The sequence below is a fragment of the Lepidochelys kempii genome, chromosome 21 (assembly GCF_965140265.1).
Source record: "Lepidochelys kempii isolate rLepKem1 chromosome 21, rLepKem1.hap2, whole genome shotgun sequence".
NCBI classification, from domain to species: Eukaryota; Metazoa; Chordata; order Testudines; family Cheloniidae; genus Lepidochelys; species Lepidochelys kempii.
Window position 1 is genome coordinate 17,258,471 of NC_133276.1, and position 16,847 is coordinate 17,275,317.

At 53.4% G+C, this 16,847-nt stretch overlaps 1 protein-coding gene across 1 annotated transcript in view; it reads right to left on the reverse strand.

Annotated features, from left to right (window-relative positions):
• The window catches only part of SORT1 (sortilin 1), a 39,864-nt gene extending 24,328 nt beyond the window's left edge, over positions 1–15,536 (reverse strand). The window contains exons 1-2 of the mRNA XM_073319617.1: positions 15,316–15,536; positions 1,238–1,297 (exon numbers count right to left, since the gene is read on the reverse strand). Coding sequence (XP_073175718.1) covers positions 1,238–1,297; positions 15,316–15,498 — 243 coding nt within the window. The 5' untranslated portion in view covers positions 15,499–15,536. The remainder of the gene's footprint in view (positions 1–1,237; positions 1,298–15,315) is intronic.
• Positions 15,537–16,847: the final 1,311 nt, after the last annotated feature.

The following is a 16,847-nucleotide window of genomic DNA, read 5'->3' on the forward strand; positions in this document are numbered from 1 at the left end:
CTGCACAGCACAGGCCAGAGACCTGCCCCCCAATCACTCCTCGAGCCCATCTTTTAGGCAAACTTCCCATCTGGATTTAAAGATGGGCAGTAACGGAGAATCCACCACGCCCCTCGGTCAGTTGTTCCAATGGTTAATTACTCTCGCCATTAAAAATTTACTCCTTATTTCCAGTCTGAATTTGTCTAGCTTCAACTTCCAATTCAGACTGCAAGTAAGGCATCTATTTTGGAAGCTGGGCTCTCAGCGATGCCATGCCGGGACGTCAAGATGGATTTAGCATCAACGGGCCACAGGCCGTCTCAGTGCAGCAGGTGAAGGAAGAGGAGCACATATCCCTGCCCCACCCCCGAGGCTAACAATGGCGCCCCGTGTAAACCCTCCATCCCCTAGCTCAGGAGGAAGGAGCCCTGCTGGCCATTTCTTACCAGAGCAAAAGGGGGCGGCTCCCCCAACCCGTCAGGGTCAGACAACGCAACGCTCCCCCTCGAATCTGTCTAGACCCTTGTGCTGCATCACCCCTGTAACACCTGGGTACCTTCCACCATGTCTGCTGCCTGCAGTTTGTTCTCTCCCCAGAGGGTAGAGTTTAGTTAGGGGGTGGGGAGGTTAATTTTAAAATATTTATTTTTATTTCTATGTATTTAAATGTTGGGCCCCCTGGAGCAAGACAGAGCCAGATACAGCAGCCAATGGGCAGCGGGCCCTGCTAACATAATGGCAGCCACGGCCTGCAGCAGCTGCTGCAGAAGGGGTCTCGTGCTGGTCTACATGCAGGTTTGTACTGAGAGTTAAAGTAATGCAACCCTCCACGGTGGGCACAGACACATCAGGATAAAGGTGTCCTATCGGCGTAGCTCATTCCTGTAACTGTGCCGAAATAAGCGATACCAGTCTAAGCACAGTTCTACCAACATAACTGTACCCCTGCTGTAGGTTGCGCCCCTGCTGTAGGTTATGTAGATTTGTGCCATTTTTAACTATAATGGCTTCTATAGTAATTTAGCTGGAGTGTTAGACCAGCCCCCACCAGGGACCTTCCTAGGCAGGATTAAACGTATGGACACGCAGAACACTGGGAGTGTCCAATAGTCAGGAATGCTTGTGCCCAAGGTTCAAGGATTCCAGGAAGTGAAGTCGTGCTTCCCAGCTGCCTCTCCAGCTTGCTCACCCCCTGCTACTCATCATTTCGAAGGGTTACCTTTCAAAGCCCGTTCAGATCAAATGCGCTACTTACTCCAGTGCTGTCTCCAACCCAGGAGAGCGATACAGTGCCGCTGAAGTCATCAAAGACATGCTGCAAGGAAAAAGATCAGAGTCACATCCAAACTTCCACGCTCCACATCCCAGCTCAGGCAACAAGACCCTTTACTTCCCGTCACCAGAGGGGAGAGGATCAGGAGGAATTTGATCGGCATAGCGGAGTACCCCCTGGTTACACACCATCCCAAGGCAGTAATAACCACCCAGCCGCCAGCCAAGATTTGTCCATCCCACTGGCATTTCCCTCCCCCTCATCACAGGTTGCCTGGGGTTCCCTGTGCAGTCTATTGCTGAATCAGTAAAGCCAGGAGACACACCCCACCAGGGGCTTTTTTCCAGCTTCATGCTCCCTCAGGTGGCTTCCTTCACTGACCCACACACATCGCCTTACATGGGATGTTACTGAAATGCCCGGTGGATTTTTGCCACGCACCCTGTGTGTGACAACTCAACAGAGTTTGTCTCCTTAGCAGATCTCATGGGCAGGTGTCCCGAGTCCTCTTCTCTCGCTCGATACCATCCTGCCCCTTCGGTAGTTCAGGTAACGCTGGGCGGCTTGTGCTGGGCAGGCAGAGCGAAGCAGAACTCATGCTTTTTGGGCCAAAGGTGCTAAGTTCAACCCCCACCGACCACCTCTCCAAGGGGCTGATGTGCTCGTTTTTGAACTGCAGAGCCATCTTGTCTCTACCCCCAAAGCTTTACAGGGGCCTTTCCCCTTAGCACTTGATGCTCATCAGCGAAGTTACTGCAATGTGGAAAAAGCGTAGTCAGGTTCCCCTCGTGTCTGCCCTTGACACACACGCACAGGCATGACAGCAGCTCTGCGAGGGGAAGCTGATTTCACTTTTGGTTCTGCTGAAGTGCAGATGCTTGCCCAGTGTGGTCACCCTCACCTAATGGGGTTTCATTGCTAAACCAGGAGCCAGAGCCCCACAAGCGTCATGAAGCCAGAGATCGTTTACAATCCAGCCCTGTGAGAACACAGGAGTGAGCAGCACAGACTGCTCCCAGGTCCCACACCCTCATGAGTTAACAACAATGCTGCTCCTATCAGGGAGCGCCCCAGCAGCCAGCTGGCATCGAGAGGGGCAGTAATGGCTGAAAGTTAAGCAGAGCTGGACTCTTTTCCTGCTGGACATTACTAGTCACCCGTAAGAGCAGCACCATGCTGACAAGAAACACACTGGTGCATTCGCTTGGCCTTGCAGAGCAGTAAAACTGGGCTGTGCACTTTATCACGAGCACTAGAGTAAACAGTGCAGCCCTGCCAGCCTGCAAAGGCATCTGCATCCAGACAGCATTTTCCACAGCTCCTGCTGGCTACCAGGCAGGATCACAGCAAAAGGTGCACAGAACGCTCCCGCTAAGCAAAGGGACAACTGGACCTGGCTTCAGAAGCCAAGAGGGACTCCAGAGAGACGAAGCCAGCAGAGCAGCGATGCTGGGATTTGGCTAGCTAGCGCCATGTTAGTGCCAAGGAGGAACCTGGCAATGCAAATATTCCCCTGAGCAGAACAATAAACGCCATCAGTACCCTGCCCTGCAGTCTCAAAGGTTGCCTCATAATCTGTTCACAATCTCACTACATTTTGAGGCTCTCCATGTTACAGCTCAGCAGGCACTTACGCCATAATCCTAGATCAATGGCTGAGCTGGATAGGACACAGACCGAGATCTGGGTTGCAGGCGGAGAAACCTCTCCCCCTCCCAAAGCAGTGACTCCGAGACACCTGTGCATCTGGGAACAGGAATCCCAGCATTCTACAGGCAAAACCTGGGAGATGACCAGACAGTCACGATGGAAATACACCTGGGACCTTGTAATGCTCTGTTGTGAGAGGCCCTCAATACCTTGACTGCAACAGGAGAAGTGCTACCAGTTTCAGCCTCAGGCATCCAGTTACCTTTGCTGGAGGGGGTGGGAGGGGAAGAGAGACCAAAGTAACACCTTGGAGAGAGTGTAGAATGCCGTTTCTTCACAGCCATGGGCACCTTGTGGCCTCAGTGGTGCAGGGACGGGGCAGTACCAACACGGGTACTGAGCTATGCCAGACCTGTGCAAAAGGGAGGCTCCTGGGGAGACCAGAAGGAAGACGAAGGGAGACAGGGAGGCTGTGGAGAAGGCTCTTGCACCAACAAAGAGCTGGACCAGAGAGAGCTGATGCTATACAAACAAGAGGAGCAGAAGACAGAAAATCCAAGACGTGGGCTGGAGCGACCCCTTGGAGCATCACTAGCCTGGGTGACTCTGAAACGGACCCAGAACAATGCGGAGTTTGATGCAGTCTCACCTTTTGGAGTGTGCAGGAAGGGGCTGATCATATGCTTAAGTGGAGGAAACTGGGACTTTGGAAGACAAGGAGCGAGACATGGAGACACACATGGGGACTTGCCACAGCCAGGGATTGGCCCAGTGAGTCAGGTGAAGGAGGAAAGTTCTGGACAAGACAGAGGGGTGGCAGAGGGACTTTCCGAGCAAAGGAAGGAAAGAGGAAATGACATGTACAGCATAAGGGGGCAGGGGCACGTCAGGGTAAGGGTGGTGGGTATGGTACGGTGCAGACAAAGAGCAGAACCTGTGAGCTGCAGAAAAGGGGAGAGCTGTGCCCCTCCTCCCCTGGAGCCAGTGCGGCACTAATGGATTCATCTGAGAGACACCTATTACCATCTCATTAAAAAAATAGAAGAAATGTAAATTAGCTGTGTGCGTGACAGATCGGACCGGGGATACCAACGGGGGTTACAGACATGCCAAAGTGAACGTAATCCAGACAACATAGGGGCTTCGAGTGGGAGGAAACGCAAGGGGGAAATTTACAAATGATTGGCAAAAAAATCCCTGCTACCAACCACCTCCAAACATGGAGGCTGAGTCTGCATCACTGTCCTAGCCATCCCTAACCCCAGGCAAATCCGCCTCTTTGCTCCCCTCCTCCCAGGAGGGAGCAGCTCCATAAAGATACTGCTTTGAGCCAGATGGGGACCAGTTCTCTGAGAGCACCGAGGCACTCCCCTGACACATGGCTCAAGCACACAATAATCCCAACAGGCTTCCTAACCCCCTCCACTTCAGCCAAACAAGATCGGGAAGATCTTCAGCCAAGCAAGATCTGTTTCCCTGGGAATGAAGTTATGCTTTAATCTTGCCAGGCCTCATGCTATGAGGCCACAAACCATCCACTGGACGGCCATGTGACAGGAGGCCACTCTGCTATACAGCAGTGTAAAAGACCTTGCGTTTTCAGCCGACAGGTCCATCAGTAACCAAGCTTCATGGTAGCATAGCCCCCGCTGCTCAGTCTCTGTTAATAAAGGATGATTTTAACGGCGTTACAGCTCCTCTTCCTGCAGGAACGGAAGAGATGGGCTTAGCATTTAATTACAAGTACACGGCAATGAGTTCTTACTGCTAGGAGGGGCTCTGCGGAGAGCAGGCCTCCCACCTCCTACGAGATGACACTTGGCCCACGGCAGGGGTGCAGGCGGTGAACTAGGAACTCCAGGAGCGGCAGCTGCAGCAGCACAAAGAGTTTACTGTCTAAACGCAGGACTCTGCACGAGAGGGGCTGGAACACCCGGCGATATCGCCGTGCTAGCAGGTTAGTGGGCGGATTCAGGGCTTGCTTGACTAGCGGCAGGATAGACCCACTCCTCTTAAGTAGTCAAAACTTGCTTACACACAACTCCTTAGCACAGGTGCTGGCAACTCAAAGGCATTTCACGTCAGCACTGACCATCCCTCAGGGAGGCAGAAGGAAAGCTACTTTGCACTTTGTAAGTGATCACAGAGTGTTTAACAGCTAAGCCTCAACACCACAGTGTACAGGGAAGGAGCATGAAGAGATCTCTTCCCAGGGCACTGAAATTGCAACCACCTCTGGGACGGAACATGGCAGCTGTTTGTTATTATACAGTCACAGCTGGAGAACCCGACCAACCTCAGCATCTCATCTTGCTAAGCACCACACAAACAGCCCGTCATGCAGCGCTTGCACAACAGCCCATGCGCAGCCCCCTAGGCCACGCTGCCTCTTACATATAAGGCAACAAAACACTTCGCTCCCGAAGAGGTCTGCCCATACAGCATGTTTAACCAGAAGAAACGCCTGCAGAGGGAGGAGGAGTTGTTATTACTCTGCAAGCCAGCTGGCAGGTGCTATGCACGGACTTGGCAGCTAAGGCAGGAGAGCACACAGGCTGATGCTAGCCTCGCCTCACCCCTCCCTGGATTTGCAGGTGTACTCCTGAGCTAGGAAGTTTTCAAACCCTTCAGGAGGCAGCCACACATGGGCACACGTTTCAGCATCTGATCAGAGAAGGAAACCCCAGCAATCAACAGAATTAAACCCACTGGCCTCTCCTCACCCGGACTGCTGCTGGGAAGCTTTGGAGCGGACATCCCAGCAGAGCGAGAATCCCAGGAAGAAGTGTTGCTGCAAGACAGAGCTGTTTAATGCAGGCAGCAGTCTGCAGAGGGTTTGGGGATTTACTGGAACCGGCCTGCGCGAGGAGGGGATGGAAGGAGGGTCTTGTGACATCTGACTTGGCCAACTAGGGAGCAGCACTTCAGCTGTACAGAAACTGCAGCCAGGCCTCCCTGGACTGAACATTGACAGACCCTCTTCCCCCCCACGGGGAAGAGACTATATTCCCCACAGACACACACAGTCATACCTGAGATGTGGGGCCTCTCAAGCATAAAGCAGAAGACTCTGGGAGGAGAGGACCCTCAAGGGCTGGGGGAGAGCAAGCTGAACAAAAAGAGAGGCTGAGAGCTGTGTAAGCCCTGGTCTACACTAGGACTTTAGGTCGAATTTAGCAGCGTTAAATCGATGTAAACCTGCACCCGTCCACACGATGAAGCCCTTTATTTCGATTTAAAGAGCTCTTAAAATCGATTTCCTTACTCCACCCCTGACAAGTGGAATAGCACTTAAATCGGCCTTGCCGGGTCGAATTTGGGGTACTGTGGTCACAATTAGACGGTATTGGCCTCCGGGAGCTATCCCAGAGTGCTCCACTGTGACTGCTCTGGACAGCACTCTCAACTCAGATGCACTGGCCAGGTAGACAGGAAAAGAACCGCGAACTTTTGAATCTCATTTCCTGTTTGGCCACCGTGGCAAGCTGCAGGTGACCATGCAGAGCTCATCAGCACAGGTGACCATGATGGAGTCCCAGAATCGCAAAAGAGCTCCAGCATGGACCGAACGGGAGGTACGGGATCTGATCGCTGTTTGGGGAGAGGAATCCGTGCTATCAGAACTCCGTTCCAGTTTTCGAAATGCCAAAACCTTTGTGAAAATCTCCCAGGGCATGAAGGACAGAGGCCATAACAGGGACCCGAAGCAGTGCCGCGTGAAACTGAAGGAGCTGAGGCAAGCCTACCAGAAAACCAGAGAGGCGAACAACCGCTCTGGGTCAGAGCCCCAAACATGCCGCTTCTATGATGAGCTGCATGCCATTTTAGGGGGTTCAGCCACCACTACCCCAGCCGTGTTGTTTGACTCCTTCAATGGAGATGGAGGCAATACGGAAGCAGGTTTTGGGGACGAAGAAGATGATGATGAGGAGGAGGTTGTAGATAGCTCACAGCAAGCAAGCGGAGAAACCGGTTTTCCTGACAGCCAGGAACTGTTTCTCACCCTAGACCTGGAGCCAGTACCCCCCGAACCCACCCAAGGCTGCCTCCTGGACCCAGCAGGCGGAGAAGGGACCTCTGGTGAGTGTACCTTTTAAAATACTATACATGGTTTAAAAGCAAGCATGTGAAAGGATTACTTTGCCCTTGCATTTGCGGTTCTCCTAGATGTAGTCCTAAAGCCTTTGCAAAAGATTTCTGGGGAGGGCAGCCTTATTGCGTCCTTCATTGTAGGACACTTTACCACTCCAGGCCAGTAACACGTACTCGGGAATCATTGTAGAACAAAGCATTGCAGTGTATGTTTGCTGGCATTCAAACAACATCCGTTCTTTATCTCTCTGTGTTATCCTCAGGAGAGTGAGATATAATTCATGGTCACCTGATTGAAATAGAGTGCTTTTCTTCAGGGGACACTCAGAGGAGCCCATTCCTGCTGGGCTGTTTGCCTGTGGCTAAACAGAAATGTTCCCCGCTGTTAGCCACAGGGAGGGGGGAAGGTTGAGGGGGTAGTCACGCGGTGGGAGGAGGCAAAATGCGACCTTGTAATGAAAGCACATGTGCTATGTATGTAATGTTAACAGCAAGGTTTACCCTGAAAGAGTGTAGCCACTGTTTTATAAAATGTGTCTTTTTAAATACCGCTGTCCCTTTTTTTTTCTCCACCAGCTGCATGTGTTTCAATGATCACAGGATCTTCTCCTTCCCAGAGGCTAGTGAAGCTTAGAAAGAAAAAAAAAAACGCACTCGCGATGAAATGTTCTCCGAGCTCATGCTGTCTTCCCACACTGACAGAGCACAGACGAATGCGTGGAGGCAAATAATGTCAGAGTGCAGGAAAGCACAAAATGACCGGGAGGATAGGTGGCGGGCTGAAGAGAGGGCTGAAGCTCAAATGTGGTGGCAGCGTGATGAGAGGAGGCAGGATTCAATGCTGAGGCTGCTGGAGGACCAAACCAGTATGCTCCAGTGTATGGTTGAGCTGCAGCAAAGGCAGCTGGAGCACAGACTGCCACTGCTGCCCCTCTGTAACCAACCGCCCTCCTCCCCAAGTTCCATAGCCTCCACACCCAGACGCCCAAGAACGCGGTGGGGGGGCCTCCGGCCAACCAGCCACTCCACCACAGAGGATTGCCCAAAAAAAAGAAGGCTGTCATTCAATAAATTTTCAAGTTGTGAACTTTTAAAGTGCTGTGCTTAAAGTGCTGTGTGGCATTTTCCTTCCCTCCTCCACCACCCTCCTGGGCTACCTTGATAGTCATCCCCCTATTTGTGTGATGAATGAATAAAGAATGCATGAATGTGAAGCAACAATGACTTTATTGCCTCTGCAAGTGGTGATTGAAGGGAGGAGGGGCAGGTGGTTAGCTTACAGGGAAGTAGAGTGAACCAAGGGGCGGGGGGTTTCATCAAGGAGAAACAAACAGAACTTTCACACCGTAGCCTGGCCAGTCATGAAACTGGTTTTCAAAGCTTCTCTGATGCACCCCGCGCCCTCCTGTGCTCTTCTAACCACCCTGGTGTCTGGCTGCGCGTAACCAGCAGCCAGGCGATTTGCCTCAACCTCCCACCCCGCCATAAACGTTTCCCCCTTACTCTCACAGATATTGTGGAGCACACAGCAAGCAGTAATAACAGTGGGAATATTGGTTTCGCTGAGGTCTAAGCGAGTCAGTAAACTGCGCCAGCGCGCCTTTAAACGTCCAAATGCACATTCTACCACCATTCTGCACTTGCTCAGCCTGTAGTTGAACAGCTCCTGACTACTGTCCAGGCTGCCTGTGTACGGCTTCATGAGCCATGGCATTAAGGGGTAGGCTGGGTCCCCAAGGATACATATAGGCATTTCAACATCCCCAACAGTTATTTTCTGGTCTGGGAATAAAGTCCCTTCCTGCAGCTTTTGAAACAGACCAGAGTTCCTGAAGATGCGAGCATCATGCACCTTTCCCGGCCATCCCACGTTGATGTTGGTGAAACGTCCCTTGTGATCCACCAGAGCTTGCAGCACTATCGAAAAGTACCCCTTGCGGTTTATGTACTCGGCGGCTTGGTGCTCCGGTGCCAAGATAGGGATATGGGTTCCGTCTATAGCCCCACCACAGTTAGGGAATCCCATTGCAGCAAAGCCATCCACTATGACCTGCACATTTCCCAGGGTCACTACCCTTGATATCAGCAGATCTTTGATTGCGTGGGCTACTTGCATCACAGCAGCCCCCACAGTAGATTTGCCCACTCCAAATTGATTCCCAACTGACCGGTAGCTGTCTGGCGTTGCAAGCTTCCACAGGGCTATCGCCACTCGCTTCTCAACTGTGAGGGCTGCTCTCATCTTGGTATTCATGCGCTTCAGGGCAGGGGAAAGCAAGTCACAAAGTTCCATGAAAGTGCCCTTACGCATGCGAAAGTTTCGCAGCCACTGGGAATCGTCCCAGACCTGCAACACTATGCGGTCCCACCAGTCTGTGCTTGTTTCCCGAGCCCAGAATCGGCGTTCCACAGCATGAACCTGCCCCATTAGCACCATGATGCATGCATTGGCAGGGCCCATGCTTTCAGAGAAATCTGTGTCCATGTCCTGATCACTCACGTGACCGCGCTGACGTCGCCTCCTCGCCCGGTATCGCTTTGCCAGGTTCTGGTGCTGCATATACTGCTGGATAATGCGTGTGGTGTTTAATGTGCTCCTAATTGCCAAAGTGAGCTGAGCGGCCTCCATGCTTGCCTTGGTATGGCGTCCGCACAGAAAAAAAGGCGCGGAACGATTGTCTGCCGTTGCTCTGACGGAGGGAGGGGCGACTGACGACACGGCTTACAGGGTTGGCTTCAGGGAGCTAAAATCAACAAAGGGGGTGCCTGTACATCAAGGAGTATTTCAGGCAGGACTTCATGGAGGGTTCCAATAAGAAATGGTGCACCTAAGTTATCGTTGTTATTGGAACAAGGAGGTTAGCCTGGCCTCTGATTGATACATGGCTAGATTTACCTCGCTGCACCTTCTCTGTGAGTGACTGCAGTGTGATCTAGAGGAATGAGTCCCCTAGACAGGGGAGGAGGCAAATGAGTACAAAACAAATCTGGTCTATTTCTTGTTTTGATCCACTCCATCTATCTTTTACATCTTTGGCTGGCAGCAGACGGTGCAGAAGGACTGCATGCCATCCACATCTCATGGCTGCTCGGCAGAAGATGGTACAGTACGACTGCTAGCCATCTTCATCTCTTGCCTGCCTGGCAGAAGATGGTACAATACGACTGCTAGCAATCCTCATCTCTTGCCTGCCTGGCAGAAGATGGTACAGTACGACTGCTAGCAGTCCGTATCGCCTGCCCGCTCACCATAAGACGGTTCAATAGGACTGACTGCAGGACTAAAGAGAATGACCTGGTCAAGTCACTCCAAATTTAGTCCCTGCGCCCATGTCTGCCCAGGCGCTCCCAGCCGACGTGGCCAGGAGCACCTCGGACACGACGAGGACGACTACCAATCGTATTGCACCGTCTGCTGCCAGAAGGCAATGGGTTGCTGCTACTGTGCAGCAAAGCCGTACCACGTCTGCCAGCACCCAGGAGACATAGGGTGACGGTTACCTGAGCGGGCTCCATGCTTGCCGTGGTATGGCGTCTGCACAGGTAACTCAGGAAAAAAGGCACGAAATGATTGTCTGCCCTTGCTTTCATGGAGGGAGGGAGGGAACGGGGGCCTGACGATACGTACCCAGAACCACCCGCGACAATGTTTTAGCCCCATCAGAGCGCTCCATTGTGACTGCTCTGGACAGCACTCTCAGATGCCCGATTGTTTGCCATTGCTCTGACACCGGGAGGGGCGCTTACAGGGTTGGCTTCAGGGAGCTAAAATCAACAAAGGGGGTGGCTTTACATCAAGGAGTATTTCAGGCAGGACTTCACGGAGGGTTCCAATAAGAAATGGTGCACCTAAGTTATTGTCCTTATTGGAACAAGAAGGTTAGCCTGGCCTCTGATTGATACATGGCTAGATTTACCTCGCTGCACCTTCTCTGTAAGTGATTGCAATGTGACCTAGAGGAATGAGTCCCCAAGACGGGGGGCGGGGTTGCAAATGAGAACAAAACCAATCTGGTCTATTTCTTGTTTTGATCCACTCCATCTATCTTTTACATCTTTGGCTGGCAGCAGACGGTGCAGAAGGACTGCATGCCATCCACATCTCATGGCTGCTCGGCAGAAGATGGTACAAGAGGACTGCTAGCAATCCGTATCACCTGCCTACTCACCATAAGACGGCTCAATAGGACTGACTGCAGGAGTAAAGAGAATGACCTGGTCAAGTCACTCCAAATTTAGTCCCTGCGCCAATGTCTGTCCAGCTGCTCCAGGCCGACGTGGCCAGGAGCACCTCGGACATGACGATGACGGCTACCAGTCGTATTGCACCGTCTGCTGCCAGAAGGCAATGGGTTGCTGCTACTGTGTAGCAATGCAGTACCGCGTCTGCCAGCACCCAGGAGACATACGGTGATGGTTACCTGAGCGGGCTCCATGCTTGCTGTGGTATGGCGTCTGCACTGGTAACTCAGGAAAAAAGGCGCGAAACGATTGTCTGCCCTTGCTTTCACGGAGGGAGGGAGGGAAGGGGGGCCTGACGATATGTACCCAGAACCACCCGCGACAATGTTTTAGCCCCATCAGGCATTGGGATCTCAACCCAGAATTCCAATGGGCAGCGGAGACTGCGGGAACTGTGGGATAGCTACCCACAGTGCAACGCTCCAGAAGTCGACTTTAGCCTCGGTACTGTGGAAGCACTCCGCCGAGTTAATGCACTTAGAGCATTTTCTGTGGGGACACACACACACTCGAATATATAAAACCGATTTCTAAAAAACCGACTTCTATAAATTAGACCTAATTTCGTAGTGTAGACATACCCTAAGAAGATCCCAGATTTCACTCCCTCTTCAGGAGTCCAGAGGCCCATAATAAAAGTGTAAGAGCTATGGCTCGCTCTCTAGTCTCCAACAGGCACGATCCATTCTATCGCAGATGGCTAGGACAAAACACTGCCAGCCCAAGCAAACAAATGCTCATATTCTTCTCTGGGCTGAGACACCATGTTATTTAAGAATGCTGATTTCTGACACAGCCTGTTTCTTTTAGACACGAAGTGCTTTTTACATGCCCACAGAAGCTATGCGCTGGAGCAGGAGAGGATGGGATTGTGGGTCAGACAGAGAAACAGGAATCAGCTCTGTCACATACTGGCTTTGGGCAAGACACTTGCCCTCTCTAAGCCTCAGTTTCTCAACTGTAAAATGGGACAAAACTGCCTGTGTGGCAGGGAGGTTGGGATGCTCAACTCGGTGTTAGTAAAGGGCTTTGCCAGCTCTGGACGCCCAAGAAGATTTTTAAGTCACACCACCAGCTCCAGACAGAATAAGGTGACAGCAGATACACTGCAGAATACCATTGTACCATAGGGCACATCCACCACAAAGGCAGGATACAGCACCCACAAATGATGTAACATTACATTGGGATTACATACCCCCAACGTGTCAGGAAGAGTAAGGAAATGAATCCCAACTTTTGATCCTACATCAGGTACAGAAGAGGCCGACAGAAATGGGCTTAAAGCCCCAGGCAAGTCAGTTCACAAGCCTGGTGAGCGATAGGACTTCGCCACTAGTTGCTACAGAAGCTAAGGTTTCAGAGGAGCAGCCGTGTTAGTCTGTATTCACAAAAAGAAAAGGAGGACTTGTGGCACCTTAGAGACTAACCAATTTATTTGAGCATAAGCTTTTGTGATGCATCCGATGAAGTGAGCTGTAGCTCACGAAAGCTCATGCTCAAATAAATTGGTTAGTCTCTAAGGTGCCACTAGTCCTCCTGTTCTTTTTACAGAATCTAAGGCTTTGGTCCTTATGGTTGTGAAGAAAACCTTCCAAATGTGAATTCCATGTAAAACGATGCAGTGCCTGTCTTCCCCAGTCGGCAGACAGTGCCTCTACTCCTGCTCATAGCTTTGCCAAACAGCAGCATGAAATTAACAAGAACGCTGAGAATGCTGCGGTCCGTAGGCAAAACTGACCAGGATCATCACTTCTGGCTTTAGAATCTAGGTCTACTTTCTCCCAGCACTTGCTAATTTGGAAAGCTAAAAGCAGAGGCAGACACTGGAGCTGCTCCTAGGGGAGAAGGGCTCAAAGAAGAGGCTGGGGAAAGAAGGGGAATAGTAGGGACACTCCCTCCCTGGCTTGCAGGAGCCCAGAAGCTCTGTGGGATGAGCAGAGGAAACCTCTGCCCTTCCAAGCAGCCAGGAAGCTCACCTATTTGAGGCAGGTATGGTGTGAGGGGAGGGAGGGGAGATAAGCCTGCCAGACACAGTTCTGCCTCTCAGGGGATCCCCAAAAAGGCAATACATCTCAGGTACAGAATTAAACCACAAAGAAAAACACCAAGAGTGAAACAAACATCTGCTAAAGCCATGAAGGGAATACGGAGAGATAGGAGGGATACAGAAAGAACCAAATAATAGGATTTTCTACAGCAGATTATTAATGCAACAGCAGCACTGAATTGCCCGGCTATAGTTAAGGGCCTGTTACAGTTTTGATTCTATGCCCCTGTGCTCACGGTCAGTGGAGCACAGGTTCCTGCAGTACGCATACAGGTGCAATCTTTGGAGAAATTGCACTGTACCAAGTCAGTGAACTGTGGCTCTCAGATGACTCAGGGGAAAGGGGAATGATAGGTGTCTCTAAAAACCCACCACCTGCTGCTGCAGAGTTCCAAGGATGCACCAAGGTGCGACAAGACTCAGTGCCTCAGACCCTTAATCTCACGGGAGCAGCAGCACGGGCCCCTCTGCCGCTCACTCAGCATCAGAAGAGTGACCTGTTTGCAATCTCACTTTGAAAGTCAGGGAGAAGTTACAATGCTGTTCAGGTGAAGACACATCAAGGTGTTTAACACAACATTGAAGGGTTCTCTGTCTTCTATCTATGGGCCTGCTACAGTGCACAGACTAGCCCGATTCTGTCCTGCTCTGACACATGCAGGTAAACCAAGTGCTCAGACATTAAAGATACCTCTCTAACTCCAGGCAAAGTGCGTTCCATTATCCCCATTCAATAGAGGGGAAACAGAGGCACCAACCTAGGAAGTGACTTACCAAAGGTCACATTGACATTTGCCATATTACACACTCAGGTGGCAGGAACCTGCTCGACACAAACTTAACCCCTCAGCTCCTGGCTGTGCAGGCAAAGACCAGCCCACAAGCGACTCCCCCGCCATCCCGACTGTATGCAGAGATTTCTTGAAGGCACATGGGGCAATTAGTGTGGGAGGACCAGCTTTAGCACTCCCGCCGCCCAAGACAAGGGCTCCCTCGCTGCAAGAGGAGGAAGGTGAATCGCTGTCCTTGGGGCTCTGCTAAGAAGCAAAGACCAAGGCAGCTTGGGAGTCCCCAAGACCAGGCAGGCATGGCTGGCACAGAGCAGCGCCCCCTATTCTGGGCAGGGCAAGATCATCAGCGGCGGGGGTGGGGGGCTCTGTCGGTCTGTCGGCCCCCCGGCGTGGGCGGGTCCGGGGGGGGGGGGCTCTGTCGGTCTGTCGGCCCCCCGGCATTGGCGGGTCCGGGGGGGGGGGCTCTGTCGGTCTGTCGGCCCCCCGGCATTGGCGGGTCCGGGGGGGGGGGGCTCTGTCGGTCTGTCGGCCCCCCGGCGTGGGCGGGTCCGGGGGGGGGGGGACTCTGTCGGTCTGTCGGCCCCCCGGCGTGGGCGGGTCCGGGGGGGGGGGGCTCTGTCGGTCTGTCGGCCCCCCGGCGTGGGCGGGTCCGGGGGGGGGGGGGGACTCTGTCGGTCTGTCGGCCCCCCGGCGTGGGCGGGTCCGGGGGGGGGGGGGACTCTGTCGGTCTGTCGGCCCCCCGGCGTGGGCGGGTCCGGGGGGGGGGGCTCTGTCGGTCTGTCGGCCCCCCGGCGTGGGCGGGTCCGGGGGGGGGGGGGCTCTGTCGGTCTGTCGGCCCCCCGGCGTGGGCGGGTCCGGGGGGGGGGGGCTCTGTCGGCCCCCCGGCGTTGGCGGGTCCGGGGGGGGGGCTCTGTCGGTCTGTCGGCCCCCCGGCGTTGGCGGGTCCGGGGGGGGGGGACTCTGTCGGTCTGTCGGCCCCCCGGCGTGGGCGGGTCCGGGGGGGGGGGGCTCTGTCGGTCTGTCGGCCCCCCGGCGTGGGCGGGTCCGGGGGGGGGGGGGGACTCTGTCGGTCTGTCGGCCCCCCGGCGTGGGCGGGTCCGGGGGGGGGGGGGACTCTGTCGGTCTGTCGGCCCCCCGGCGTGGGCGGGTCCGGGGGGGGGGCTCTGTCGGCCCCCCAGCGTTGGCGGGTCCGGGGGGCTCTGCCGGTCTGTCGTCCCGGGGTCCCGGCCCCTCACCTGGTAGGTGTTGTTGCCCAGGACGGGCTCGAACCCGCGGAGCTCCCGGCAGCCCGGCTCCGCCGCCCGCCGCCTCCGCAGGAGCCCGGCGCGGGCCCCCTCCAGCCGGCCGGGTCCGGGCAGCAGCAGCAGCAGCAGCAGCAGCAGGAGGGTCCCGCGCAGCGCAGCCGCCCGCAGCCCCATCGCCGCGAACCAGCCCGAGCCCCGCCAGCGCCCGGATCCCGGCTTCGCCGCGCCCCGCCTACAGCCACCCCATTGGGCAGCACGCACCCATCTGCCACGTCTCATTGGTTGAAGGAAACAGCAGTCTCCGCTCCAGGAAACAAGCCCCGCCCTCCCTGATGGCTCTGTCCCTGGTCGTGTGGCCGCTCGAGCCTCAGACTTCTGATTGGCTTCGTGAGCTGTCCGTCTCTACCCTCGCAAGCTCTCACACCGTCCCCCTAGCAACGTAACGTGGGCCAAGCCTGAGCAGACCCTTTGCCTTCTGATTAGCTTCCCACGCCCAGGCCTTGCCCTAGGCCCCCTCCCTGCCCCCGGCTGCGGCCTCAGGGGCTTTTTTTTTTTTGCTCCAGGCTGGTTCTACATTAGTGATGGACTTAGATGGAGCCTGCCAGCATGGCTGGCTGTATCACCACGCCCCTGACAGTGTGTTTCTTACAGCTCCAGCTTCTGGAGTCAGGTGAATGTGCGAGTCTCAATGAAGTAATTTTAAAAGTTTCTAATGATCCTGGCTGTGGACAAAGTTGAAAAGGGGGCCCGGTAGCTTAAACACCAAAAGGTCATTTTTTAAAAAATGTGTTTTTAAAGTCTTTAGTTTAAAATATATCTCAAGCTTGTTGAGTGCTTCGTGGTAGCAATGCTGGGAGTAGCTGGCCCTCTGAGCAGTTCAAGCCATGGTAAATTAGGCAGGAACAAAAGTAACCTCAATTCCAACCCACAATAACACCATGGCACGAGTGGAAAGCAGCTTCTAATTACAGGTGTGGATTTAGCAGGATTAAACCGATGTCTGCTTGCAAAGGTTAGAAAACATTATCAATCACCTAGAATCTCAAATTCCCATGATTCTTTACATGGTTTAAGGCACCTGCCCTTGGGCAGTGAACTTCACCCTCTACAACAAGACAAGACATTGCAGGGATTGTGGGGACTGGAGAATTAGACTGAAAGTAAGAGAAGGGGGAGCCTGGTGGTGGATGAGAACACGGAGACGGATCCAGGCCTAGGCAAGTAGCATGATGGAAACAGGAAGCCAAACGGGTCAGTACAGCAAGAAGATGGAGGGGGACATGAGAGCACAAATGATTTGACATGCGAGATTAGTAAACCAGTAAATTTGAATTAGATGGAGAGTGAATGAAGGGATGCAATATAGCACTACATAGAAGGAATGTAAAAAGATCCTATCTACTAATTAAAATTATGGAAAAGATGTTCAGCGTCTCTGCCTCCTCCAGCAGTGAATGGACATACATGTTTAACTGGTTTCTCTTCAATGCCTTTTAAGCCCTCTTCTAGCATAAACATTTTGA